Genomic DNA, 27,775 nt, shown 5'->3' on the forward strand with positions numbered 1-27,775 from the left:
GGCCTGGGTCGCGCCGCACTGGGGTCACGGAACGGAGGCTTTCTGCGCCTGCTATCCCGCCCCTCTCATCAGCAGGCGCCGCGCGCGGAGTCGAGCAGCTGGAGGCCGAGTACAGCTCCCGTGCCCCATACCCCGTGCCCCGTGGGGGCGGCCTTGACTCTGCCTCCAGCAAGTCACTGAGTCCAAGAAGAGGCGGAGGCAAACCCACCCACAGGGGGGACAGACGAGTATCTCTTGGTTTCCCTTGCTTCTGGGACGGCATACACCTGCCCGGATTTCAGCAAATCCTTGTTCCCAGGGCTCCCCGTCCCCGACCTGGTCAGTGGCTGCTCCCGAGACGGTTTATCTTGCAGTAGAGATTCCCGAGATGCTCAAGGAAGTCCCCCCAGGGGTGCCGTCATGCTGGCCAGAGCACAGATCCCCCCGCCCCGGCCTCACTCCCATGCACCCCTCTCCGCCCCCATCCCTCCAGTTCTAGCACATCAGCAGTGTCACCGACGGGCAGCCCCGAGACCCCACACGACGCCCTCCTGATCCCTCCTTTCTGACACGACCCCCTTGGTCCGAGAGCTTCCCTTTGGGGACAGAGGTCTCGGGTGCCCTGGTGCTTCTGCTCTAGGCCCGGAACGGGCCGTTTCTCCAGGGAGCGGGTGGCGCTGAGCCCCAAGCCTGGCTCTCCAGGGTCTCCCGCAGCCAGGCCTGCCCTCCATCTACACAGCCCGGAAGCCCAGACTCAGTTCATGTTGTTGGTTCTAATTCATATATGGGCGTTATTGTGGTTTTCCTTAACTCCTTTGCTTTTACGCTAGTGTTTCTTCTCTGACGCCAACGTCTTGGGTGCTGACATCAGGAGTATTTGCTTCGTCCCACAATAGAGATTAACAACAACGCCAACATCACTACCAACGACGGGATACCGGAATGAAGTCTGACTCCTCTGCCCTCTTCAGCCTTTGAGGAGCCCACGGCGGGTGCAGAGCAAAGCAGCGAGCCCCCACAGGAGCGGAGGCTGCCGGGACATTGCAGGCCCTCCCTCTGTTCTGGAACCTCGCCACCGCATCCCATGGAGCGTGGCGGGTGTCTGGGACCCCCAGCTCGCCAGCAGGATGGTGGCAGTCCTGCTGTCACTTCAAAGATTACAGCCAAAAAGGCACCTGGCTGACCGAGAGGTTTCCAGCCACTAAGTTCTGGGGTGATCTGTCGCCCGGCAACAGGTTTCACTGTGTTTTGGGGCCTTGTTGTCTTACTGGTTTGTTTGTACGTCACATGTTTATAGGGCTGAGAAGTCGAGGTCTCAGCACCAGAGCGGCCCCCCACCCGGTTTCACAAGCATGCGTTCTCCGTGCCGGCAGTGCCCCCAAGTCGCACCAGGCGCCTGGGGACGGGCTGCTGTCCCATTGGCTCCAGAAACGATGCTGCGGGGAGTGGGCTGTCTCCCAGGGTTTCCTATCGGGGGGTCACAGGGCCGAGGGCTGAGGGTGCCTACAACCGGACGGTGCCCACATCCCCCCCGGGGCGGGCTGGCTCGGTGCTGCCATCATGGCCTGGTGAGACTCGGACAGCGTGTCCCGACCTGATGATCCAGCACTGGTGTGTCCGTCCTCTGCCGCCACGGGGCTGCCCTGGCACCCGGCCTCTGCAGGCTGCCGACTGCTGACTCTGCCCGCAGCCCCGTCAGGCCAGGTGGGCATGGCTCAGCCACAGCAGGGCGGTGCCCGCGCCGGGAGCTGGAGACCAACGGCCACCTGCCATGCATGCATGACCTCCCCCCTTATCTCGGCGGGCAGCTGTGCGCAGGCGGGCAGGGCAGGGCCCCTGGGCAGTGGCGCTGCCGCGGGAGACCAGACGCTGTGTTTACTCATCAGAACCAGAGGGGCTGGCTGCACGGCCTTTGTGTGGGGGGTCAGCGGGCTCGCCGGCTGGAGCCCGTCTTTCTCCTACTTCAATACCTCCAAATGCACCCACACACCAGAGATTAGCCGATAGCAATCTGCACGGGGGAGAAATTTCCCGGCTGGCTGGAACAGCTCCGCTGACCCGAGCATCCGAGCTGTGACCCGCTGAGCCAGCGGCCCCAGGCAGGCTGCGCGGGCGCTGACGGGGCAGGGTGACAGCTCACGGACGGCCGGCCTCACTGTTCGGAAATCTTTATTAACCCGGTCTCAGCGCCGGTGCCGGCGTGGGCCTCTCTGCACGGAGTTCCGGGCTCAGGCCCCGGGCACCGCTGTAAACAGGGCTGGAACCCGGGATGCGGTCACTGAGGAATGCAGATGGGAAGTCCGGCCACCGGTGGCTTAGAGCCCAGTCCCCGAGGTTTCACTGGAAGCTTCCGTTTTGCACCATTTGCAAGTACTCCTTGTGGAGCTTCTCCTGGGCCTCAAAGAGCTTCTTCAGCTTCTTGGCTTGCCCTTTGCTCAACTCCTTGCCTTCTGTGTCGTGTGTGGGCAGACCCTGAGAACGTGGGGAGCACCGGGTCAGCAGGGCATGCCTGGCCCCCCTCTCGGAGCCCCTGGGCTCAGCCCTGGGACACAGACTCGGCACACTTTTGCGTGGCCACGTGGCAACCCCCGTCCTGGCCACTGAGAAGCCAGCGACTGGGCTGGGGGTGGGCGGCACCCTCCTGCCTGGGGCCGAGGCCACTGATCCCCTTTGGGTCAATGTGGCTCAGTTCTGATAGGACTGTCGCAAAGGAAAGAGGGAAACACACATCTGAACCAGTGCGGGTGGGGGCCAGTACAGACGGGTCTGGGGACAGTACCCATGCCCCCCACCCCCCGCCACAGCACCTCTGGCCGGGCTGCAAGGCCGACCTGGGCTCAGTTCAGCCAGGCCACGACTCTGCTCGGCCGCCATGAGGGAGGGAGGCCGCCTCGGGCACTTGGGGCACCCCCACAAATGGCTCCCCAAACAGAAAAGCTGCTCGCCCACGGCTGGAAGTCCCCGTAACCCCGATTCAGTGGTCTAACAGGGTTCTGAAAAGAAAAGAGACTCTTACGTTTTCATCGAACTTGGAGTACTTGTCGCTCTCCGACAAGAACATCTCACTGGGTGGGATCTTCATCTTGGCCAGCTTCGCTGCCTGCACACAGAGCCCTGGTCACTGCAGCCCAGCTGCGCGGGGAAGGCATCACACGCCCTCCCCCAGCCCAGCCCTGGGACTGAGACGGGGAGGGTGAGGCCAGGGCAGAGCGGGTCAGAGGGACACGGTGGGTCCTGCCTAATCCCCACCAACAGCGAGAGGGTCAGCCGACACCTCCCCAGGGACACCGAGCCCGCGGCCGCGGGGGCAGCTCCCCTGCCAGGCCTCTCCCTCCCTGGGGCCTCCTGGCCTTCCTGCACTGGTGGGTGCCGTGGTGGGGAGGCACTGACAGTGGGCACAGGAGGAGCGGGGACCTCGCCAGGCCTGAGAGAGGCACAGAGAGCAAGACCCGGGGTCCGAGTGTCCACTTCCGCCCAGGAAAGCCGGGGCCCCAAACAGACGGGGTGTTACCTCTTGTTCCTGTTTCTTCCTGGCGGCCTCTTCCTTCTTCCTCCTCTTCTCTTCCTCAGCCTAGGGGAGCAGCGGGAGCCCCGTGAGGCGAATCTGCCCGGGGCCTCTGGGGCCAGGAGGTAGAACAAAGCAAGGCCTGTCGGCCCCCCATCGCCTTCACCTGGACTCTGACCGGCCACCCCACGGGGGTTGGGGAGCTCTGGTCATTAGGGCCTCTCGCTCACTCCCCGGGAGACCCTCAGCGGCCCCTGTGGGCGCTGGGCCCGCTCTGGACGCGTGGCAGCAGCGGACAGCACGGGGTGGGGTCTGGGACCCGGTGGACACGAAAAAAGGAACAGCGAGGTCCGCTGGGGCGGGGGGGGGGGGCTCGGTCAGGTGCGTGAGCAGGGACAGCGTCACGAAGGCCCGAAGCCCACCCCACCTGCAGTCAGGGCAGGGCAGCGGGGGGCGGCCTGGGAGCAGGGACGTGGGGCCGGGTGGCAGCCGAGGGGGGAGGCCCAGGCCTCCAGCTGCGCCACCACGAAGGAGGTACAGGTTTGGGGAGCGCAGTCCCGATACCCTCGTGGACATCCTGGGTTTCGGGACTTCCTGGTCAGCAGAGCTGTCAGGTGGGCGGCTGGGTACAGGCTACTCTGGGGCCTGAGCAGAGAATCGTGGGGCCGGGTGAGGTCAGGGCAGGGCCCACACACTGGAAAGGGGAGCGAAGTTCTGCAAGCAGGAGCCACAGGCTCAGGGGAAGCCACCGCTGGCGCAGGGGAGGCCTGCGGTGGGCAGAGAGGCGGCCTGGCACGGGCTCAGCGGCTGCTTCCTGCGAGAGGACAGTGTTTGCCCCCCGGCGGGAACACTCAGGGGTGGGGACAGAGGCGGCTACTGCTGGCTGGGACGGCCCCGCTGGCAGACAGACAGGAGCTGCGGGAAGATATGCCGTGGCCCGCGGCCTGTGTGGGAACCCGCCAGGCAGGGCCGTCCCCTGCCGCCTTCCTCAGAGACCCGTCTGCCTTTCTCCCTGCGTGCGGCTGCGTGGGCAGAGGGGCCTGGCCGGGGAGTGTGGCGAGCAGCGGCGTTTGTGTCCTCAGCCAGCCCGGGGTGCTGGGAAGCACACCAGCCCCTTGTCACCTCTGTGGCCAGGCCACCTGGTACGCTGTCCAAGGCGAGGTGAGAGCCTGGCCCTGGGGACGGGCCACTAGGCTGGGGGAGCGAATGGGACAGAAACGGGAGCTGACAGGGCCCTGGCTCTCGGGGACGCTCCACGGGGGTGGGTCTGCCCGCGGCTCAGCGCCAGTGGTCGGCCACCTGCCCGGCGCCGTCTCGTGAACGAGCTCCCGCACCCACACGCGCCTCCCGCCCGCGCTGCCCACGCGCCCGGCCCCTGCCCCACGCTTCCTGCGCAGACGGAGGTGTGACTGGCAGGTCCTCCTGCAGGGACAAGGGACACCCCGCTTCCACAGACGAAGCTGCGGCCAACACGTCAGCTACACGGTTCCTGAGAGCTGTCCCCTGGCCTCGGGGGCTGGCTTCGTAAAACCAGGGCCTCCCCTGGCAAACAGACCTTGTTCCGTGACCACCCTGCCCCCCAGTCCGTGTCCCGCTAGGCCTCCTTCTGACGCCCGCAGACGCTGGGCCCCACGCGGGAGCCCTCGCAGGGTAGCGCGCCCACCGCTCCCGTTCCCATCACCGTGCGGCCGCCCCAGCCACTCACCCGCCTCTTCTCCTCTCTCTCCCGCAGCAAGGCCTCTCTGTCCCCCAGCTTGACCACAGTCGGCAGCCCTGAAGAGCCAAGTCCGTGAGGTGGGGCCCAGCCCCCACCCCGTCCACGCGGCCCCCGCGGCCCCTCGCTGCTCATGGGGCTTCCATGTTAACTGGAACGTGGGGCGGCCTCGCCGCTCATGACACAAGGCCCAGAGGTCATAAAATGCGACACGTCACCTGAGTATTAAAATCTGAGAATTTCCTGCCCAGCCGTAACCCCCACGATGTCAACAGACACAGGGAGAAACCCGCCGGCAGTCCTGCGAGCTGTCTGCCGAGGAACAGACGAGGCAGGGTGGCCGGTGTCCTGGCGAGAACACGCAGCTGGGCCAGGGGAGGGGACCCCCAAACGCCCCTCGGACTTGGGAGGTATCCAGGACAGCTGGAGAGAAAACCACAAAGCCGCCCCCAGGGGCACGGGGATACTGCTCTGGGACTCCTCAGGGCAAAAACCAAGGGACCTTCGACCCCATCCTGCCATTCTTTCAAAACCAGCCCCTGACCCCAGCATCCTTTACCTCCCTCACCCCCCGTGCCCGCAGCTCCCCACGACGGGCCCCCAGACGCGGCCAGCGGGACGCACCTTCGTGATCTTCTAACCGCACGCCGAGCTCGGGCAGGATGTCGTCCCGCAGGGCGTCGCTGAGCTGCAGGACCTCAGGGACTGTGGACGAAGACAGCGGCTCAGTCCACCCGGACACACAGGCAGCACCAGGACGCGCCTACCATGCGCCTTCCCGCAGGCTCTGGAGGAGCCGAGGCCCAGGCTCCGCGGACACCGCTGACTGTGCACCACCTCGGGACCCGGCTCCGAGGCAGATCCGTCTGCAGCTGTGCCCACACAGCGGCGGGGGATTCAGAGCAGGAAGCCAGGCGGGCAGCGGGTCTAGGGAAATGAGGTTTCTCCCCCAGAAAAGGAGCTCAGAACCCCCCCAAGCCCCCGGTCAACCGGCAGGTGTCCATCCCCCATAGCCCTGGCCCGGCGATCCAGAAAGGTAGCCGTGTCACACGCTCCAGACGCAGGGACCCGAGGTCACACGCACTCTGAGGTCACCCAGAAAACCTACAAAGGCTCCCTGTGCTCTTCACGCCCTGACAGGCCTGCCCGGTGCAGAAAAACACCCGGCGTGGACGAGCGTGCCGAAACCTCAGTGCCGACCGGCCAGAACCTGCTGTAGCGCCCCACACTCCCTCAGCCCCCCCTCGGGAACCGCACCCCTGCTTCCTCCAAACGTCCTCGCGACAAGACAGCTAGGCCCAGGACCCACATGGCTCCAGCGAGAGCCGGAACTGGGTCTGGAGACTGGGGTGATGCCCGCAGCGGCCAGCATCTGTCACCGACGTGCAAGGTCCGGCCGCGGGGTGGGGCAGGGCCAGGGGGGACGCTGCCGCGAGCACAGGCTCCACTGCGGGCACACAGCTCTCGGCCACGCCTCGGCCACCCCAGCTGTGGCTGGAGGGAGCAGAGGGCCTGAGAAGCCCAGGAGGAGGCGCCCAGCCTGGCCGTCTCACGGGCCCGTAAGTGACTTTTCCACGGAAGATGGCACATGCCGGCACAGAGCAGGCCGGGATGATGCAGCCTTCAGGCCTGAACGGGACAGTCCCTCGGGTCAGACGTGAGGCTGGGAGCCACACGGCAGAGAAAGGCTGTCTGTTTGCCGCGGAGAGCCAAGAGCACTCGGAGGCCTCACTCGGAAACCCGAGGGTGAGAACCTGCCCTTGGGGAAGGGGACCCGGTGGCAATAAGAACCGGGCAAGTGGCAGGTGACGTCTGTGCAGCGGCGATGTGGGGCAGTCCCTGAGAGCAGCTACAAGGGGCCGTGGGGGGCCACGTGTGGGAGCAGGCTGTGCATGGTGGTCTCCCAAAGCCAGGTCTCAGACTGGCTCACCTCCCAGCTCCCAGAAGGCCACTTGCCCCGCCGAGTCCTCCGGGGGGACACCCGTGTGGGAGCCGGGCCATCACAGGGCACAGGGTGGCAGGCCATCGCAGGAAGCTCTGATGGCACCCAAAACCAGGCTGTCAGGTGACAGGAGGGCTGACACCCGGCCTCGTCTCACCGTGGACACACCGCGAGCAGTGTCGGCCACATCCTCAGCCCTCCCTCGGGCATCCACCTGCACCACGGGCCCAACCCAAATGGTTCTGTGCGCCCCGGCCTCGCGCAATGAGAAACACCCCGCCCGCCGCTGCGCCTTGTCCCTCGGCAGCACTGGCCGGGGCCCACGGGGCCACTCGCTGTGGAAGAGACAAATGAGGAATGGACAGCGACTCTCGCGTCCTGGAAGACCTCTGCGCCCTCCCGCACCCCCGAAGCATGGCCATGGCTGGGAAGCTTCACGCTTCCCAACGCTGCTCAAGGAAAAGCCGTCCGTGCCTCCCCAGCCTTCCCAGCCGATGGGATGATGCCCTCCACCCCTGCTCCCTGCCCTCGCCCCGTCCAGACCGCCCCGCGGGGCAGGAGCCAGGCTAAGCTAACCAGAACCATAAGGAAAGCGATCCCGCCGTCCCCACCCGCCGACTGTCAGCTGGTGCTGGGCGGCAGGACCCCCAGAGGCCCATCTGTCCTGCGGGCGAGGCTGTGCAGAGCTAAGGACAGTGGCCATCGCCACCACCTGAGACCTGCCCTGTCCACACAGCTCAGACCTGGCCCCCACTGCCTGTCTTTCCAAACCTTTTGATTTCTCTGGGGCTCACTTCCTCCTCCTCCGTCTTCCCGGTCACAAACTGACCAGCCCTGTGCACACAGTGACTCCCACAGCCCACAGGGACAGGACGAATGACCCCACGAGACACGCGCACAGGGTCCGAAGGGACAGCTCTCCAGACAAGAGGCATTCGTGGCCACGAGGTGCAGGGACTGTACACCATGTGTGGCCAGGGAAGGACGCAGCAAAGCCCCGCAGGGAGGTCCCCCGGGGCGGCGGGACTGACAGCAGTCATTTTCCTACAGCCAGAAATAACAAGCATTTGCGAGGGCGTGGGGGACACGGGGCAGCCGCCGTGCAACACAGTTCGGGGCTTCTTTAGAAAATCACACACGTGACTGTCCCACGACCCCCACGGCTCCCCTCCTAGGGACGGCCCTGAACCCTGAACACAGGACTCAGCAGGCACTGGGCATACACGTCCAGAGCCCCACTCCCCGCAACGGCCGCTAGGTGGGAGCTGCCCAAGTGTCCGCCGGCAGTGGCCCGGACACGCGAGACGTGTGCTCGCAGCCAGGGGAACGCTAGCCGCCCCGGCAAGGAGCTGGCTATGTACGGTGATAGCATCTGGGATGTGCAGGAAGCCACACGCGGAAGGTCCCGGGCTGCATGGCCGCACAGACACGGGGCGTCCCAACCAGGCCGATCCGTGGGCACAGAAGGCAGGCTGGTGGGCGCCGGGCTGGGGGCCCAGGGGCCACGGCTGTTCCTCTGGAAAGGGCTTGCGTGTTTGCACGACACCCTGAACGTACTAAGTGCTGGCTGACATGTCCGCTCTCGTGCCGGCTGGTTCTGGGTTCTCTGCGTTTCATCTCAATAAACTCTTTGTTTTTCAAAGGGAAATCTCTGGTCGGACGTTTTTAACGAATTCAGTCAACGTTCTCAAGCCTAAAGAAGAACATGGATCTCAACAGTAAAGGTGAAAGCAGGAGCAGAAACGGGGGCTGCCTCCAGGATGGCGGGGAGAAGCAGGAGGACCAGTGTGTTGACGCGACCACAGGGCGGGGGGCGGGGGCCGGGGACAGGGCCGGGTCCCACTCCACCCACTGCCACCTGCTGCCGGCAGCTATGCTAGGCTGTGCGGTGTGTCCTCCCTGGGAAGATCCCGTCTGCGGCTCTGGCCCCAGCACCCGGGGGAGAAGCCGGGACGGGGCAGGGCCATCACACGGGAAGAGGCCCTGGGGGAGGTGGGGCTGTGACCCGGGACAGCGGGGGCCACCCCGTGCAGCAGGGCACACACAGGACAAGTGCTCCCGAGGGGGAGACCACAGAGGCACAGGCACCAGCCTGGGCATGCTCGTCCAAGGAGAGAAGCAGTCCCACAGCAGCTAAGGGTGCGCCGCTGGCCACGTGTGCCACACCAGCACCTCACAGTCCTGCTGCCTCCAAGAGGCTCTGGCTGGAGCAGGTTCTAGAGAACGAGGGCTGCCCCTGTGGTTGCCGGCCAGTGAGCAGCAGCTCGGAAGCACTTGGGGTGAACACGGCGAGCACAGTCCCTGTCGGCACCGCCCTCGCGGGCCAGCACGGTGCAGGGCTCAGGGCGTCCGCAGAGCTCGGCACCTGGAGGCATGAGGCCACGGGCAGGGAGCGAGTCTCCCGGGGCTGGCTGCTGTTGGCGGGGCCGCAGGCAGGGCCACAGAACAGACTGGGCACTGAACAGGGAGACCCGTCAGGTTACTGCAGGGAGGCCCAGGAGAGGACGCAAAAGGCCACAGACTCTGCCCGTGGACAAGCGAACGAGCAAAATGGGATCTAGGCACACGGGAGCACCAGCTAGCTGTGAAGAGGGAGGAAACTCTGAACCAGCCACAGCGTGGACAGGCCTGGAGGGTATCAGTCACACTGAGTGACAGAAGCCACTCACGAAAGGACAAGTCCTGCAGAATTCCACATTGGCAGGTCCTTGGGCGGGGGTCAGTATTCATCCAGAGAGTGGACGGTGGGCCCCGGGGCTGGGGGAGGAATAGCGGTTGGTGTCTCTGGGGGACAGAGAGTGGACGGGGGGTGCCGGGGGAGTGATGGGGGGGTCACTTCCATGGGAATCTTCGTCTGGGTCAGTGGAAAGTTCTGGAGACGGATGGTGGGCGTGGCCTCACAACAGTGTGAGCGAGCTTAGTGCCCCGAGCTGCACACTTGCTCACGATTAGACGATACGTTTTATACGTTAACGTACCTTTTACCAAAAATGAAACAAATCCGGGGAGAGGGGCATCTGGCCGCACCCGCATCCCTGCACTTCTCACATCTTCCCAAATTCCCAAGCCCTGCCTGGCCAAACACCCCCGGCACACATCCTTCCCGGGCTGAGCTTGAGGTGACGCAACGGTGGGCATCGGGGAAACGGCCTCGTACCCGCCTGCCAGGTGAGCCCCAGGTCCCCGGGGCCTACTCTGCGTGTCTCAGTGTCTCCACGGCCAGCCCAGGGTCCGGGACAGCCGGGTGCCCAACAAAGACTCACACGGCCTGTACCACTGTGGGGCGGGAGCCGTCGCCAGCCCAGAATGCTGTCCTCGTCTGTGCAGCCCAAGGGGCACGGGCCGCAGGTCTCTGGCTCCCAGAAGGCACCCGATTGGCAGGGCCCCAGGTCTGTGGCTCCCGGGCCACAGGCTCAGGCAGGATGACCTCAATCCACCCGGTCCTCAGGGCAGGAGAGCACTGTAGGAGGCCAAGGCACACACGGCACAGACACAACTTCCACCATCCCGACTCGGGAATCTGGGCTCTCTGTTTGCCCGAGCAACAAACAGAGCAAAGCAGAAAGAAAAAGCAAGCCGAGGAGACGCAGAACCAAAGTACTCCCCAAGCCCGTCGACAGGCACTGCTCTGAGGGCCTGTGCAAGCCCCCGGCGTGGTCTGCCTGGCCGTGCACAGCCTCCGATGGCCCTCGCTCGCCAGCACCTGCCAGGAAGGACGCTGTGCCGCAGGGGGACATTTGGAAAGAGGTGCCCGGGCGTCCCCAAGACTGAGACGGCCATCAGCATGGCTGGCCGAGGCGGCACGGGGCCGGCCGAGTCTGTCAGGCTTCCGCAAGCGCTTTATGAGAGTGAGGGGGCCTGGGGCGGGCGAGAGACGGCCGTGCTTGCTCAACGAGTCCCCACGCCCAGGCCTGAAGCCCCCATCAGACCCAGGCTCCCCCTGGGGCCCAAGGCCTCGGGGCCCTCCTGTCCTCTTGCTCTGCACTCCCTGGGACAGACCCCGGCCTGCTCTTTCGTCTCTAAGCTGCAGCCCCCCCCGAGGCTCCCCGAGCGCCCCAGGGGCTCTGCCTGCACCACCGTCAGGACAGCCTGCCCGGGAGGCCGGGCAGGGAGCATGGCACAGCAGGGACAGGTGGCATCTGTAGCAAGTGACTCCCGCGTGTCCCTCCCTGGCGAGGCTTGAGCTCTGGCGCGGTGCTGCCCCCGTGGGAGGCCGGGCAGCGTGCGCATAAGGAGTGGAGCGGAGCGGACCCGGCCCGTTCTGGGCTCAGCACACCCCGGGGCCGGGCACAGGGCGCAGACGGAGACGTGTGCTCCCGCCTGCCGGCGCTCGGCCATCTGGCTCACGGCCCATCCAAACCAGCCTGCGACGACGCGGCACTCTCCAAGTCCCCAGGGACATGCGACAGTGACCCACCTCAGGAAAGCTGGCGACGCCGGGCAGAACAACAGTGGGGGCGGCACTGGCTCCCCCAGCTCCCTGTGCTCGCTTCTGGAAGCAAGAATGGGCCCGTGGGGGCACCGAGAGTGGAAATGAGCCCCGCGGGGACAGAGGGCAGGGGTCCCCGAGGGGCCTCGCTCTGCCTTTCCAAATAGCACAGGCCAAGAAACCGCACCTCTCACACTGCCCTGCCCCGCGGGGGACACCAGTGTTGACAGACGTGGTGGCTGTCGTGATGCGGGGGGCAGGGGCTGCAGGGGTCGTGCCCCAGGTCAGGTGCCACTAGCACCCGCCGGACCCGGGGCAGCCCACGCACCGAGGGTCCGAGGGTGAAAAGCCCCAGGGAGGAAGCGCCTCACCTTTCTGCTCCCGGGCGATCCTGCGCACGCCTTCCCTGAACTCGGACAACACCTGCAGGTAGGGCAGGACCGTGGCCTCCAGCTGCGGGAAGAACAGGTGCGCTCAGAGAGAAGCTTGGACAGGGCTCCGTGGGCGCGGCAGGGGGCTGCGGGTGGCGCTGCCCCAGAGCTGGGACACGCTCCCTCCTCAACACTCAGTCCCCGTGTGGACGACGTGGGCCAGAGATAGGAGGCAGTTCCCCACCCCCGGCCCAGCCGGAGGAGTTCTGCACGGTACTCTGTGCACCTGCCCACAGGCGCGGTTTTGCCTCTGGCCAGACCCACTATTACAAAAAGCCCATCTCTACGGTTAAACTGTTCAACGCAGGGGTCTGTCCCTCCTGGGCCAGGAGCGGAGGCTGGCACCAGGAGCCGGGCCAAGCCTGTGTCTGACCTGTGGCCACGCACACGCTTGTGCCAAGAGGAAGAAGGGTCCCCAGAACCGTCGCCATCCACGCACAGGCTCGCACCCGGCCATGTCCACACCCGGCCACAGTGAACCACCTGCACTGACACGGAGACAGCCCAGGACTGCGAGCCCAATGAAGGGAAAGCCAAGGACGGCAGAATCCAAACTGGAGAACACGATGATTTTATAAAATCTTCCCTTTCCATCTTCCCTAATTTTTGCGGCAGGCTTTTAAGCAAAGTCTCTCCCTGCCTTCGACTTCAGTCCTCCGGTGGCTCAGTCATCAGAGTAATAACCAGCGCACACAGGACCCAGCTAGGCTGGCGAGTGCCCCGGCCTCTTGCGGCCTAATCCCGCACCTGGGGCTGGGGTGCCGCGGGCGTGCAGGGGGACCGGGCATGGGGTTTTGCTCTTTATCTCCACCAGGCACCAAGACCGCCATGGTGAGCCTCAGCACGAGGGGACGGAGGCCTCAGCCAGCATGCCGTGAGGTCTGCCTGGAGGAGGAGTGCCCCAGCGGGCCAGCCTCCCGGCTGCTTATTCCCACACGCGGCTTTCAAAGGGTCCACTGAGACCACGTGGAAAGGCCTCCACACAACCACCGCATTAAAAGCGTTGTTTTTAAGCTTGAGAGCAGACTGTCATTAACGTAGGAAGTGTTTCCTCTCTTTCTTTATTTCTAAGAAGCGGAACACCTGGCGTCACTTGTACAAGACAGCGCAGCAGCTCCGCGGGTTTCCTTTCCGAAAAGCGCGGAGGAAGCTTAATGCCTTTAGAGCAACGAGCTCGATGGCTCCTGGGGCCCCGGGGATGTGGCCCAGAGCTCAGGGAGGGCTTCTCCCTAACAGGAGCTGGTCCCTCGTCGGAAGCCAGTTCCTGGGGAACCACCTGTACGCTCCCTCTGCAGGAGACCCTCACACCGGCCACCGTCCAGAAACCGAACTCTAAATAAGGTTTGTCTTTTTACTTTGTCCTTGCTTCCTGTTGTCTTTTAAATAAATTACGTCTAAACAGCTACGCAGACCTTCTCATCAAATCACTGAGGACCAGGCCTGAGGAGTGTCTGAGGCGAGTCTGAGTGAGCACGTGCCACGAAGGACGGTCAGCGGAAACCGCAAGTCCCAGGCGACGCTGCCCTCTACCGAGGGCCTTTCTCCCCCCTGGACGCACAGGTCGGCACGCTGGCCGAATCCACACGTGCGAGGACGTGAGCCCACGGGCACCACCTGGCTGCAGCGCCGTCCGAGTCGGTCCCACCGCGCCTGCTGCTCCGGGACCGAGCTCACAGACAGCACACGGCAGCCCCCACCATCGGGCAGGGGGCAAGGCTGAGCGCACACCCGGGAGAACAGCTGACTGCGTTCAGTTTGATTCCGCAGACACGTCCAGGCGAGCCCCGGGCTCAGTTCGGAAGGTGCAGGTGGGACCTAACGGGAGCCTCCCAATGTCCCCAGGGTTGGCGCAGGAGGGGGACGCGGGTGGGAAGGGAGCAGGCGTGGAAGGCAGGAGGGTGCTCCTCGACGTGGGCACCGTTTCCCAGGGGTGGGATGGCCCCCAGGGGGGAAGCTTCTCTATGCCCAGGGGTATTCTACTCACATCTAGGCTGGTTCCAGGTCCTCTCACTGGGAATCCCAGGGTGCTTTCGTCTTCGATAGCCCCGAAGATCTACAAAGAGAAACAGACATGCCAGAGTGCGTCGGGAGGTCCTTAGAGGGAGTCCACGGGGACCAGACACCAGGGCCCACGCTGCCGGAGGCCTCCGCGGTCCTGGCCAAGGCCCGCTGCCTGCACACATGCAGCCTGGCCAGAGCTGCAGGGGTCTTCAGCTCGAGGGCTGCCTACCTTCAGCATGTGGGTGAGGTAGAGGGCGATGCTTTCCAGCAACGCCCGGTTGGGCCTCCTCCTGGCAGCCTTCCGGGCCGCCATGTACAGGTTGCACTGGCTGACCAGAGCCCTCATCTCCTCCAAGACCGTGCGCGTGTCGACGTTGTCACACAGGGCTTCGTGAACCGCCGCCTTCTTGTCCTGAAAGCTGAGCGAGAGGACCGGGAGCGTCAGCTGGTGACACAGTGCGCACGCACGCGCGTGTCCGGCGCCGGGCCGTGGTCCCCGCGGGCGCAGCAGGCCCTGGGCGTGGGTCTGCACTTGGGGAGCCACCGGGCCGGGCAGCCTCCCCGCCGGTGGGTCTGCCACGCCCACGCCCCGAGCGGCGTCTGGCACCTCCTGTTCAGCTCCGACTCTTCGTCCGCCCACTTCTCAAACCGGCCGGTGATATCCACGGGAGCGCGGAGGACGTCCTTCACGTTTAGGAAAAACTCCTAAAGTCCGAAGATTTGGATTAACGGCTGCAGAAGAGTTTTCCGCCCCAGAGGCATCTGAGAGAACCTCCGTGGTGAAGCGCGTCTCCGTCACGGGTCACCAGAGAAACCGCAGTGCCGACACCGCACCAGCGGCCGGTTCTGCCCGGGACAGCGGTTCTGCCCGCAGGTGTGCAGGAAACGCGCCCCACGGGCACAAGAGGATGTGGGCGCCTGAGTCTAGCAGGTCAGCGGGGCTTTGGGATTGGGGAGCCAGGCCGGTTGCCCTCCGGGGCCGCCCTCCCGCGTGCCCCGTCGGTGGGCGCAGGAGCGGGAAGGACCCCGCCGAGCCGAGCGGAGAGGAGGGGGGCTTACGTTCAGAAACTTCTCGTACTGCAGTGCCGACTCCATGGTGTTGCTCGAGTAGTCCAGCGTGTCCTTCCAGGAGTGCATGAGAAAGGCCAGCCGCAGCTGCCGCGCTGGGTCGGGGGACAGCACCCCAGCTCAGCCTCTGCCACGGCGCCTCCCAACAGGGTGCTCAGGCCTTGGGGGCGGACTCAGGCCTCCAGGGCGGGTCTCAGACCTGGGGGCCGGGGCTCTGACCTACCGGAGTGCTTCTTCAAGGCGTCTTTAATGGTGATGAAGTTCTTGAGTGACTTGGACATCTTGCAGCCGGCGATGGTCAGGTGACCCGTGTGCAGGAAGTAGCGGACCCAGCAGTCATTCTCGAAGTAGGCCTGCTCGGGAAGGGGCAGAGGGGGAGAGGTCGGGGCGCTCTGCGGGCACTCGGTTCACACGGTGGACGCACGAGAGGGGGCTGCCTCTTCGAGCTGGGGCTCGGGGGTGGCCCTGGACCAGCGAGCCCAGTGGCAACGACGGGTTCCGATCCTGACCTGTCTGTTGCCAGCGCTCAGGCCGTTTGTGCAGGAAATCAGACCGAACAAGGGTTCAGATCCCAGCGCCCCGGCTGCTTCCACCACCGTGGGGATGTCAAGACCCACCCCCCCACGCCACCAGTGGGCACAGTGGCCTCAGCCCCTGCCTACCTCCGACTGGGCCAGCTCGTTGTCGTGGTGGGGGAACCGGAGGTCGAAGCCCCCTCCGTGAATGTCCATCGAGGCCCCCAGGAGAGCGCTTGCCATGGCAGAACATTCGATGTGCCATCCCGGACGCCCCTGCAGAGCCAGACGACCCCATGACCGGCCACTCTCAGTCCAGGCCTTCAAGTTTCCTGCACTCCTCACCCTCAAAACCCCTGAGCCCTACCGGAACAGATGTTATGTTCTGCACATGAACACTCGGGGGAACCCTGCTGTCCGGGTCCCAGCCACGTTACTCCCAGAACTGCCCAGGTCTGAGCCAGATGCAGGTGCCCGCACCCCATCCTCTGGCTCTGGGCCACCAGGACTACTGTCACGGGGACACCAGAGCATGGACTGGCCTCCAGTCTGAGGCCACAAAGACACAGGGGCATCGGAGGCAGTCTGTCCACCTGCTCCCCAGGGGCACCGGGCAGAGTCCCAGAAGGGAAGTCATGTGCCCAAAGGCTCACAAGGCTCTTTGGCGTGTGGGCCACCAGGACAGGGCAGACAGGCACCATAGCAGCGAGGGCACCCACCCCTGCCGGCCGCACCTTCCCGGGAGCATACCTTTCCCCAGGGGCACGGCCAGGATGGCTCGCCTGGCTTGGAGGCTTTCCACAGGGCGAAGTCATTAGGGGACCGCTTCTCACTCAGACGGTCTGCCGAGATGCTCAGGTCACCTGCCGACACGAAGAAGCGGGTCACCCAGTGCTGCCTGTCCGGACCCAGCGGGTCACCCGGACCTGCCTGCAGGACTCTGCTGGACAGAGCCATATCACTGCAAGGCCACGTCTGGGGGTGATTAGCTGGTGCTTTGAATTTCCTCTCATTTGCTTGGTCAGCACACAGCTTCACCACGACCAGATGTCAGTGCTGCCCCAGCCCAGGAAGCTCCCATTCCCCAGGGCTGAACCACACCCGCCGGTCCCTCAGACGCCCCTCGGCCCAGTGTCCAGGGCCGCAAAGGCCCGAATTCAGTGACAGCCACCTTTCCGAGCGCGGAGTCGGGCCACGGAAAAGGCGCCCTGGCAGCAGTCGGAGGGAGAGCACCCAGGGTGTCTGCACCACAGACCTGATGGCTGCAACACGGGCGCTCCGAGTGGGACACGCGGGAAACATGAGAAGAGCCAGTAAAAATGGCACAATCGGGGGCGCCTGGGCAGCTCAGCGGGTTAAGCCTCTGCCTCCGGCTCACGTCATGATCTCAGGGTCTTGGGATCAAGCCCCGCATCGGGCTCTCTGCTCAGCAGAGAGCCTGCCTCCTCCTCTCTGCCTGCCTCTCTGCCTACTTGTGATTTCTGTTTGTCACATAAATAGATAAAATCTTAAAAAAAAAAAAGGCACGATCACAAAGAAAGAGATTCCCGCCGCTGGCCTTCCGGTGTCCTCCCCAGACCACGCCAGCGGCAGACAGACTCCGCCCTCGCTGCCTCTGCCTCTCTCGGAGCGGGTCACCGCGTTGCACCCGGGACACAGTCTCATGTGGTGCGATGACATGCCTTTAGCCGCTGTGTGGCCGATGACGCACGTTTAAGCTTCTGACTTCCATTACTGCGTACGCAGTTACTCACGACGCACGTGACTTTTGAAATTTTGTTTCGAGAAATTCTGGGACTGAAAGAGGAGCCTCTTCCACAGGTGGCCCATGTCCCACTCTTCGACAAAGTCACCGTGGCAGAGTACTCGTCATTTGCTCTCAGTTCTTTAAGACGCGTCACACGATCGCTTCTGCTCCCCCAGTGTCACTTCTCGTCTCCCTCCCCAGAGGCGACCCCCGTGACCCCACACGCATCAGGAGCCCTGAGACAGGTCCAGGCCTTGTCTCTGCCAGAGTCCGCACACCCCTGCGTCCCTGCAGTGAGGGGCTCGTGCTGGGGGTCACAATGCCCCAGAAGCAGGACTGTCCCCAAAGGAAGGCATGTCCCTCTCCTGTGTGTTTGCTGTTGGATTCTGCTACTCGTCCGTGGACCACGAAGCGATTCTGAAGTCAGTCTGGAAGAAAAAAGGTGCAAGCGCAAGCAATATTTAAGAACTCCCAGGGCCCGGCTGGCATCGCCGGAAGAGTAGGACTCAGTCTCGGGCCGGGAGCCCGAGCCCCACACGGGACGCAGAGGTCACTTAAAACAGAAGAGCAAGAACCAGGCAGCGGCCAGATGGTGAGGACTGCTGGCCAGCTGTGCGCGCGCTCGGGTCTCCGGCGCCCTCCCTCCTGCCGTGGCCCCGGTGCCCGCCGCCTGCGGCCCGAGCTCCCTGCTCCGTGCGGCGGCCACTCGTCCCGTGCGGCTCCGTCCGGGCGTCTCCATGAATCGTCGGGGTTCACGCGTCAGGCCTGTCACATGTTCGCCCACTGGACTCGTCTCTGCCCAGAGCCGGCAGCGGGCGTCTGGCACTATTTCCGTTCTGTTCCTCTTCGATCTCCTGCTCTCTCGGCCGCTCCTCCCGGACCTTCCTGGCCGCGCACCCCACGCGCCTTCCGTCTTTGCTCTTTCACTGCGAGTCCCAAACCCCCGGCTGCCCTAGGCGACGGGTTGTGCCCCTGCTGCTGAGTGGCGTCCCCGTGGTGTCACTAGGACTGTGATGGTCGACGGGTCGGTCCCCCGTGCATGCCGCGTAGGTGCTGGGACCCGGCTCAGGTCAGTGTGTCACGGGCGGATGTCGCGGGCGACCTGACAGCAACCGCTGGGGAACCGCAGAGACCTACTCTGTGCCCGGCGCGTGTCCTGCGTGAGCGTAAAGGACGGGCCCTGCCCTTATGCATGCTGTCGAGTCCTGATCTGCTACGCAAAGCCCTGCTCCCTGTGTACCCCAATCCTGCGGGTCGAGACCCTTAGCCTGTCTGAGCCACCAGCCTGCGGGCCATGCGCACTGCCTCCCCTCACCGACACGGTGTTTCTCCCTTCCAGGGACGGCCACACGGGGGCCACCGAACGCCTCCTGCACTCTGACAAGCCTTTAGCCTCGGATGCCCCAGGGTCTGGTACCAGCGCCACCCAACCCTCTTAGCCTATTGCTTCTCCGCATCTCCACGCCGTGCTGTGTGAGGTCCTGATGTCTCCCCACACAGAGTCCCAGAGAGGAAAGTACTTCCTCAAAAAGTACGAACGTTTTTATGGGCAAACTGCCTTCCAGAAACACAGGGGGTAAACAGCATGTGCCCCAGGGGTGTGCGAGCCTTCCCTGTGCCCCTGGACTACAGCTTCTGTGGTCTGGCCCAGAGTTTCTGAGGGCATAAGGGAGGAGGGACACTGTAAAGACAAACTTATTTGGCCTGGTCCCGAAAAAGCCTCGTGTCTACATTCAATACAGGTGACCCTTCTTGAACAGCACCAGGCAGGGGGCTGGGGAGGCTGACCCCACGACCGGAGCCAGGTGCTCCCCCACCGGCCAGAGCCCCCCGCGACAGCAGAACAGCACAGAGACACGCACTGTGCACGACACGTCACACGCTGTTGGGACCAGAACGTGAGCTAGAGAAGAGGTCATGGAGAAAACTGGAAGAAACCTGTGGGCAGTACCGGGCTGCACTCACGGGGAGTCCCCTGCACGCGGTTTAAACCGGTGTCACGCAAGGGTCAGCCGCAGCGGGCTCAAATGATGAGCACCGGGGCTGCGGGAGACGCGCGTCCCTCGCTGGGGCGAGAGAACGGGTCCGAGAGGTGCCGCCTGGCGCTGACAGTGTGACGTCCCTGCTCACACCCAGAACCAGGGCGGTCACATGGCTCCTGTCCCACGTCCCTGCCTCTACAAGGACAGGTGCTGCCCCCCGCCCCCCCGCTCACAGCGCCCGTTCTGGAAGCGGCACGCTACGCTCCTTGGGACCGCGTGGGGTACTGAAACCGTGCCTTCAACCAGAACAGCCCTGGGGTTTCATCTCCCCAAAGCGGGAGCTCGGCTGCTGGGGGGGCCGCCGGCCGACCCCGCGTGGGCGGCTTTCGTGCCCTCTTTCAGCAGGGCACAACCCGCATACTGCTAACACACTGGGCGCACGGCGTGTCCCTCCCAGACCCTCAGGTGCCCTCGGCTCCACAGACGCCAGCCCTGGGGGCCCGGGCCTGAGGTGTGCTGTGCTCAAGAGGCTGCTGCACATCTGGGCCTTTGTCCTTCTTGTGGAAAACTCCTAGAATCCCGAGGGAACAGGTGCCTCCCAGCAGCCCAGGGAGCACGGCTGGGGCTGGGGCTGGGGGCGAGGCTGTCCTGCTCGGGCTAGAAGCCCCCCAGCAACCCATCTCCCGCCTGTTCACCTTCTCCTTCCTGCAGGGCTTTCTGGTCCCCCACAGCCTCGGGCACCAGCTTCCCGTAGGAGTGTCTGTCGCTGGACGCAAACTTCACCGTATCAAAGTAGACGGACCCATTGGAGGCGTAGCTGGAAGATAAGAACAAGGTTGTGGGAAAGCGGGATGGATCCGGAGACAGTCCAGGACACCTGACCAGATGATGCCCCAAAGAGCCCAGGGTCACGGGCTGCTTCCACCTGCTCTGCCCTGTGTGTCCGGGGCAGGCTCGGCCATTTAGTCGTGTGACACAGCAACACCCCACCATGGCCACGGTGCAGGCTGACCGGGCCCGACAAGGACACTTCACGCCATGGAGGCCAACTCCTCACTCGCCGGGCAGTGGGTCCCTCTACAGACCCTCTGCTCGCATACGGTGACCCTGCAGCTCCCACCTGGCCCCTCAGCTCGGCAACAGCGTGGTCCCGCCAGGCTCCCGCTCTGCTACATGGGAATGTGCCCAGCCTCGGCTCTCTGACTCCCAGAAGCCCGCCAGGCTGTGGCGGCCCAGAACGCTCCGTCTTCTCCCACCTTGGGCTTGCCCGCGGCACTCGGTGGCACGGTGCTGCCCTGAGCGGCTGTGTCAAGTGGGGCAGAGTGCGGAGGCGCCGTCCCTTCCAGAGAACGGGCGCGGCACTGGGCCCACGCCAGGAGCCCCACACCCCTCACTGGGCTCAGTGGCTGCCTCATCTGCCCCGTGAGGTGGGAACAATCTCCTTGGGGGGCCACAAACGAGCATCGTGTGCCGCAGACACCGTGCGCCCGTTTATGCCTCCACTTGGCGGTGATTTGGAGCGTGCCCAGCACAGACAGCTGGCCATGTTTCCTGCCATCAGGCAGTGCTAGGGTCGGAGACCAGGGCCGCAGCGGAGCGTGTGGAATCAGCCACGCGAAGGGCCCCGGGGGAACACCCTTGCCCTGGGAGGTGACTCCCTGCCCACACGGTGAGGCTGACGCCTCCAGACGCCTGGCAGGTCCACACTCACCAGGCTGGGCTCGGTGCTCACGGTCTGAGCTCGGGGCCCCCTGCTGGCTTGACCCCAGGCTGCACCTGCCTGTCTGCGGGGGCTCCGGGGGCAGCCAGCACCAGCCTCCTGCTGTTCCTGCCTGCCTTGAACAAAGATCTGGCGACCACAGGGCTGAGTACCTGTTGGATGGTGGCCAATACCAAGGCGAGCCCGGACAGGTCTCTTATAGAGCAGCCCGGAAGCTGGGGACCCAGCAGTGCGGAGGCAAGAGGCCTGCCGGGAGGTCAGCGTGCAGAGGCCCCCAAATCCCCGTGTACGGTCCTCACCGCCAGCACCTCCAAGTGGGGGTGGGTTTGGAGACTGGGTCTTCCCAGAAGCAAAGTGGGGTCCCCAGGGTGAGCCCTAACCCCGCGGGACCCCCACGCAGCTGCCTGCGTAAGAGGTCATCGGGACACAAGAGGAGCCCGAGCAGCCCAAGGGCAGAGCGACAAACAGGAGAGAAGTCTGCAAGAAGGCCACTGCCCGCAAGCCGAGGACGGAGCCAGCACTGACCCCCTATGCGGGGCCCTGAGGAGCCCGCCCCGGGGGCATGCTGGCGGCCTCAGAAATCTGCCATCTGGAGCTGGGAGCAAACCCATTTCTGCTGCTTCAGCCGCCTGGTCTGCGGGCTCGGAGAGAGCATCGCCAGGCAACCACACGCCCAGGGTGGCCACCGCCCTGGCGGCCTCCCTGCTCCGTGTCCCTCCCAGAGACCGAGAGCTGCCCTCCTCGGCAACCACCCCCCTGGATGGCACACGGCCCCGAGAAGGGGCCACCCTTCAGCTCACCCGTAACCATTGTCCACGATCTTCTGGACGAAGTTCACGATCTCTGGCACGTACTCGCTAACGCGGGTTAAGACGTCTGGAGGGAGGACCTGTGGACGCCAGAGAAGGTTTATGTTCTTCTTCCGAAATGTCGGCTTCAGACGAGCGCCCCCCGGAAACCGACGGAACCAAATGCGGCCGAGAAGCAGCCTGTGCCCTCGGTGCGTGCGCAGGAAGCTGCCTGGGGGCGTGAGGCCGCGGGGGCACCGAGGCGCCGAAGGCACAGGCCCGCCGGCCGCACTCACGTTCAGCGCCTCCATGTCTCTGTGGAACTCCTCCTCCCAGAACTTGGGCAGTTTGGAGAAGATGGAGTTGTCGGTGACCTCACTGCCAAGGCTGCCGTCCAGCCAGTCCGAGAGCAAGTCCTTTGCTTCCTCCAGCAGCACCTGAGCAGAAAGAGCGCAACGTCCACACACACACGTGCCGGACCGCACCCCGCGCAGTCGGGCCGCGGGGATCACGGCCTCGATCACGGCCGCGCACGGCCCTGCTCCATGGAGGGCTGCCGTCCCCGCGAGGCGACGATAGTCCTGTGATCGGCTCAGCGCCGAGAGGCACCAGACTGCGAACGGGAGGCTCGGACGCTCGCTGAAGTGATCTCAGGACGTCCGCGGCCAGGACGGGTGGGCAGAACCCCATCCCGGATAGAAGCACCAAGGCCACGGCGCCCCGACAGTCAGCGGCCGTCAACCGAAGATGCCAGCCCCATGTCGCGCAAGTGCGGCAATGGCAGGAGACCATTGCACGCACGTCACTCCAGAGAAACGTCCATCTGGGCTGGGATGTGGGTGTCACGGCTGCAGCCTGAGTCTCGTATGCGGGGGGGACCAAGGTCCACCTCTGGAGGAACCTGGGGTCTCCAGCACGTGAACTGGAGCGACAGGGACGTGGGGACAGGCAGGTGGTCTGGGGTCCCCTGTGAGGGTGAGAGGGCAAAGAACAAAGGGCAGAGGGAGAAAGTGCAGGGAAAGTGCATGTGGGAGATGCGGTGAGGGCATGCAGGGTGGGTGCGTGTGGATCCACGAGGCTGATAGGGAAGGGGCGGCTAGGTGTCCCGCCAAGAGCCCCCAGGTGGGACAGCCCTGCTAACTGTTGCTGGGAGGGCAGCGGTGAGGGGGACCCGCCAGGACGCTCGGTCCATAGGCGCAGCACACTGGGGACTGAGCCCCACGCCTGGCATGTGGGCCCCCCTGAGCCTGGCTACCACACTGAGGACACGGGACAGCTGCAGAGCCAGACATGGCAGGGATCCCGGGCTCTCAGCCCCGGGGCCGGAAACCACCAGGACGAACACGCTCGGGTTCCAGGGCACCAGGCCGCCCGTGTGCAAGAACGAGGGCACGGCGAGCGGCCAGAAGGCAGTCCTGAGAAAACGGGAAGGAGACACCAGAGAGCGGCCCCACCGGGACAGAAACGAAGACCATCTTCGGTGGGATCATCCGCAGATCAGACGCGGCCGACGGAGGAGTCTCAGAGCTGGGGGACCCCCGAAGAGTAACCCCCCAATGGCACAGCAGACAGGCTGCCTTCGCAGAGACAGAGCGGAACCCAGCAGAATGGCCAGGGACTGCGGGACAAGCACAAACTGTGCTGGGTGCTCGGGGAGACGCCAGAGGGACAGGAGGGGATGGAGCAGAGGAACAGCAGGAGTCCACCGGCGGAGGGCGCCCCGCTCACGGCAGAGCCTGAACTGCAGGTACAGGGAGCCCCGGGAACTTCGGGCAGGACACCACAGCCGGGCCATCCATGGGCAAGCTGCAGAAAGTCCCGAAAGGAGTCTGAGGACAAACACTTTGCCCATGAGCGAACACGGGAAGAACCACAGCCCCCTCCTCCTCACAAAGCAAGGGATGCAGGGGACACATCAGTGTCCAGAGAAGACACTTGCTACCCTAGAACCTTGGGCCCTGTGAGCTCATCCTTCAAAAGCAAAAGGAAACGGAGGCTCTCAGGCAAGCAAAAATCAAGGGAACTTATTGCCAGGAGACCTGGTTTGCAAGAAATGGGAAAAGCTCTTTAGAGAGAACACACAAAAGAAGTCAGAAGCTTGGGTCTGTGAGGGAGAGCATCGGAGAGAAAATGCAAAGGTAAAGCAAAAACTTCGGTTTTTCCTTTTTAAATAAAAATTGTTTATGTGCTGAGAGGGAGAGTGTGTGTGTGGAAGCGAGTGCGGGGGTGGGGTGGAGGGAGAGAGAATCTCAAGGCCACCCCTGCTGAGCACAGAGCCCAACACCTGGCTCCAGCTCAGGACCCCAAGACCATGCCCTGAGCTCCACTGGCTGAGACCCCCTGGGCGCCCCACAAGTCGCTTTTATTCATTGACTTAACACCTATTAGATCAAAACAGTAACAACAAGAACGCATCAGTCTGCCTGCTTATGTGCGTACGCGACGCACACGGAGCCCTGCGTGCTGGGTCTACAGACAGGTAGAGTGAGTGACAGCGGCAGCATGAGGACGGGAGGCAGAACTAGGTCACTGTCACTGTAAAGCACCCAGGGTAGGGTTGGGCCTTTGAGAGTGGACTGAAATTCATGGGGAGTGTATATTGCAAACTCCAGGGTGACCGCTAAAAAAAGGTTAACTGATTTGCTCTAAGAGGAGAGAAAGTGGAATCATGGGAAATGCTCAGTCAGAACCACAGACGGCAGGAAAGGACCGGAGGACAGGAGTGGGAGCGAGAACAAGGGCGGCGAACAGAGAAATCCAGCAGCAAGGGACCCAGCTGTCTCCGTGCCACTGGGGACGCCAGCAGCCTAAACGCGCCTCACAGCACAGTTTGGGAGATCAAAATACAAGCCCCGAGCGTACGTTGTCCCAGGAATCTGCTTTGACTGTAAGACACATACGGACTCGCAGTCGACGGAGACAAGCGAGCCACGCTAACAAGAACCGAGACAGAGCAGAAGTGGCTGCTTTCCGACGGCGCCACGTCGCTGGGGGCAAGACGGCCACCAGCGGTAGAGAAGAGCTCGGTGGACAGAGGGGTCCATTCTGCGAGACAGCAGTACTCCTGGGACACGGGCCCAATGGCAGGACAGCAAGCACAAGAGGCGAAAGCAAACAGAACTCCAAGGAGAAACAGATGAACCCACGAAGGTGGCTGGGGACTTCAGGACCCTCCCTCGGGCACACACCAGCCCAGCAGGGGTCAGTGAGGACACAGCTGACCTCAACCACACCCTCGGTCAGCCGGACCTGAAGGACCTCTACAGACCACCGGGTCCCACAGCAGCAGGACACACATTCCCCTCACGCTCTCCTGGAATGTTCCCCAGCAGCATCCGCAGGCCGGGCCCCACAACATGCCTGAACAAATTCGAAAGAACAGACGTCATTCGTGGTGTCTGCTCTCGGACCACCATGGAACCGAACTGGAAATCAGTCAGAGAGAGAGCCGGAACGTCCCCACAACAACACGCTTCCAAAGCACACAAGGGTCAAAGAAGGTACCTTGAGAAAAAATTAAAATTTTTGGAATAAATGAAAGTGAAAACACAGTTTATCCAAATTGGCGAGATGCAGCGAAAGCAGCAGTTAGAAGCCCGCAACACCGGCGGACGGGATAGACACACAGACAGGTCCAAAGTCTGGCATCCAAGCTTCCGCCCCAGGAAAGTAGGAAAGCAAGAACAAGTCAACTCCAAAATGACAGAAAAGAAACAATAAAAATTAAAGCCGAAAACAAGAAATCAACAGAGGAAAATCAACAAATCCAGAAATTCCTTGAGGAAATGAATGAAATTGTTATGCCTCTAGCCAGGCTACTACCTAAGACAAAGGAGAGAGGCCACAGATGCTAACACCCAAAACGAAGGAGGGACATCACTACAGACCTCACGGAAATGAGAAGCATAACAAAGAAACACTATACAGAACTCTGTGCCCCCAAGTTTGATAACTGTTAATGGTCTGATTCTTTGAAAGACACAAAGTGCCAAAACTTATAATGATACAAAGAATCTGAAAAAGCTTATGAGCCAGTGACGAGATTTAATTAATAATTTATGATTTTCCAAAAGAGAAATCACCTGGCCCAGAGGGGTTCACTGGTGAATTTTACCAAACATGTAAGGGACAGATTACATGGATTTTCTATAGTTTCCCAGAGGAAGCAGAGGGACTAGTTCCTATGTCATTCTAGGAGGAAGGCATTACCCTAATACTGAAAACAAAGATACCCTAAGAACAGAAAACTACAGATCAATATTCCTCATTAACATAGATGCAAAAATCCTTAACAATGTATTAGCAAATTACAGCCAGATAAGTCCTAAAAGAATTATATACCGTAGCCAAGTGGCGGCTATCACAGGTATGTAAGGCTGGTTCCACAGCACAAAACCAATTAATGTAAATCATTCCAGCAGCACGGTTAAGAAAGCAAAACACCGTAATCCCACAGATGTGTGAAAAGCAAACGGACACAACCCTCACCCGCTCATGAGAAAGTCTCAGTAAGCCGGGAATAGCGCCGAACTTCCTCACCTTGATCAGGACAGCAACGAAAGTCACGCAGCTAACATCGTGCTTCGTGGTGAGACATGAGGTTTTCCGTTTAGGTCCAGGGCGAGGTGAGGACATTCCCTCTCGCCACCCCTCCTCCACCTCACCCTGGACGCGCCGGCCCACGCAGCGACAAGTGGAGGGAACGGAAGGCATACTCACGGGGAGCAGGACGTGGACCGCACGCCAGCATGCGACACGGGGAATCCACCACAAACACGCCCCAGGAGGAAATCCTCAGGTGTAAACCCAACGAACCGCGTGCAAGATCTACACGGGGACGACAGAAGTCTGATGGGAGAAGTCGGAGGACTAACTAGCAGGCTACTTCCTGCTCACAAGCGGGAGACCCGACCCTGTCGAAACGTCAGGTCTTGCCAACACGATCCACGGATCCGACGCCATCTGGGTCAACATCCCAGCGCAGCACTGCAGTGACGTCGCATGCGGATTCTCCGCTTCCACGGAGGCAAAAACCCCAAAGAGCCAACTCAGTACTGAAGGAGAACAAAGCAGAAGAGAGAGCCCAGACCCAGCCCACCCCGACGGAGCTGCCCGATCCGTGACGGGAGAGCAGAGGCCGTTCAGTAGAGACAAATACAGGCTCCTTCGGTAGAAGGTGCAGAACGACCGGACGTCCATGCTCAGAACGAGTCCAGACCCAGTCTCTCACCGTCCGAAACGTGGCTCAGACTGGGTCACCGGCCTGAGAGTGAGAGGAAAACCAGACAACTAGAGGGTCACAGAGGAGCAAGGCTCCATGAGTGTGTGTGGCAGTGACGTCTGTGCCACAACTCTGACGGCACCGTCTGTGAGAGGACGGGGTGGCTGCTGGATGCCATCAAAACTAGAATGTCTGCGGCCAGTGGGGGAGCGTGCCGTGTCCGCTGTGCATGGAGCCGCCCCTGGCTCCGTCCCCGTGACACCGCAGATGCGAGGACACGTCCACCCTCCTGGGGGGTTGCCGGACGCGTGGCTGCTGCTGGGGACCCGAGAGTTACCCAGATTCCCGGGTCACACGCCCCACGGTCCGGCAGAGCCTTCCCAGGGTTACGGTCTCGAGATGCTTGCAAACGTGCGCCCAGAGACGGACAGAAAATTGTCCCCAACCGTGAACAGAGCAGATGCAAACCGACAGCACGACAGGACACTGAGTCACGCTCATCGGGAAGCTGATGTGGGAAACAGGGTGACCCGGGCCGGCGGCCACGTGCACAAACCACTGGCGTGCTGCCGTGGGGGGCAGCGCGGCACTTCCTCCGCATCCCGCAAACCCACCAGCCGTACTGCCCAGCAGCTCCCCTCGGAGTCTCTGCCCAGAAGGACCCGACACAGGGATCTGAGCGAATCCAAGCACGTCCCTGCTCACAGCTGCGTCACTCGTGATGGCCCGAAGG

At 63.1% G+C, this 27,775-nt stretch overlaps 1 protein-coding gene across 3 annotated transcripts in view; it reads right to left on the bottom strand.

Annotated features, from left to right (window-relative positions):
* Window positions 1–2,131: 2,131 nt before the first annotated feature.
* Window positions 2,132–27,775, bottom strand: part of CARS1 (cysteinyl-tRNA synthetase 1) — a 39,783-nt gene continuing 14,139 nt past the window's right edge. For all 3 annotated transcript variants that reach the window (XM_044259980.1, XM_044259979.1, XM_044259978.1), the window contains 16 exons: window positions 22,118–22,258; window positions 21,834–21,922; window positions 20,009–20,130; window positions 16,335–16,447; window positions 15,732–15,860; window positions 15,293–15,422; window positions 15,061–15,164; window positions 14,609–14,706; window positions 14,231–14,420; window positions 13,985–14,053; window positions 11,941–12,022; window positions 5,823–5,903; window positions 5,190–5,257; window positions 3,491–3,550; window positions 2,996–3,079; window positions 2,132–2,451 (listed from right to left, as the gene is read on the bottom strand). In XM_044259980.1, coding sequence (XP_044115915.1) covers window positions 2,317–2,451; window positions 2,996–3,079; window positions 3,491–3,550; window positions 5,190–5,257; window positions 5,823–5,903; window positions 11,941–12,022; window positions 13,985–14,053; window positions 14,231–14,420; window positions 14,609–14,706; window positions 15,061–15,164; window positions 15,293–15,422; window positions 15,732–15,860; window positions 16,335–16,447; window positions 20,009–20,130; window positions 21,834–21,922; window positions 22,118–22,258 — 1,695 coding nt within the window. In that variant the 3' untranslated portion in view covers window positions 2,132–2,316. The remainder of the gene's footprint in view (window positions 2,452–2,995; window positions 3,080–3,490; window positions 3,551–5,189; window positions 5,258–5,822; window positions 5,904–11,940; window positions 12,023–13,984; window positions 14,054–14,230; window positions 14,421–14,608; window positions 14,707–15,060; window positions 15,165–15,292; window positions 15,423–15,731; window positions 15,861–16,334; window positions 16,448–20,008; window positions 20,131–21,833; window positions 21,923–22,117; window positions 22,259–27,775) is intronic.

Source organism: Neovison vison, chromosome 7, assembly GCF_020171115.1.
Source record: "Neovison vison isolate M4711 chromosome 7, ASM_NN_V1, whole genome shotgun sequence".
Lineage (NCBI taxonomy): Eukaryota > Metazoa > Chordata > Mammalia > Carnivora > Mustelidae > Neogale > Neogale vison.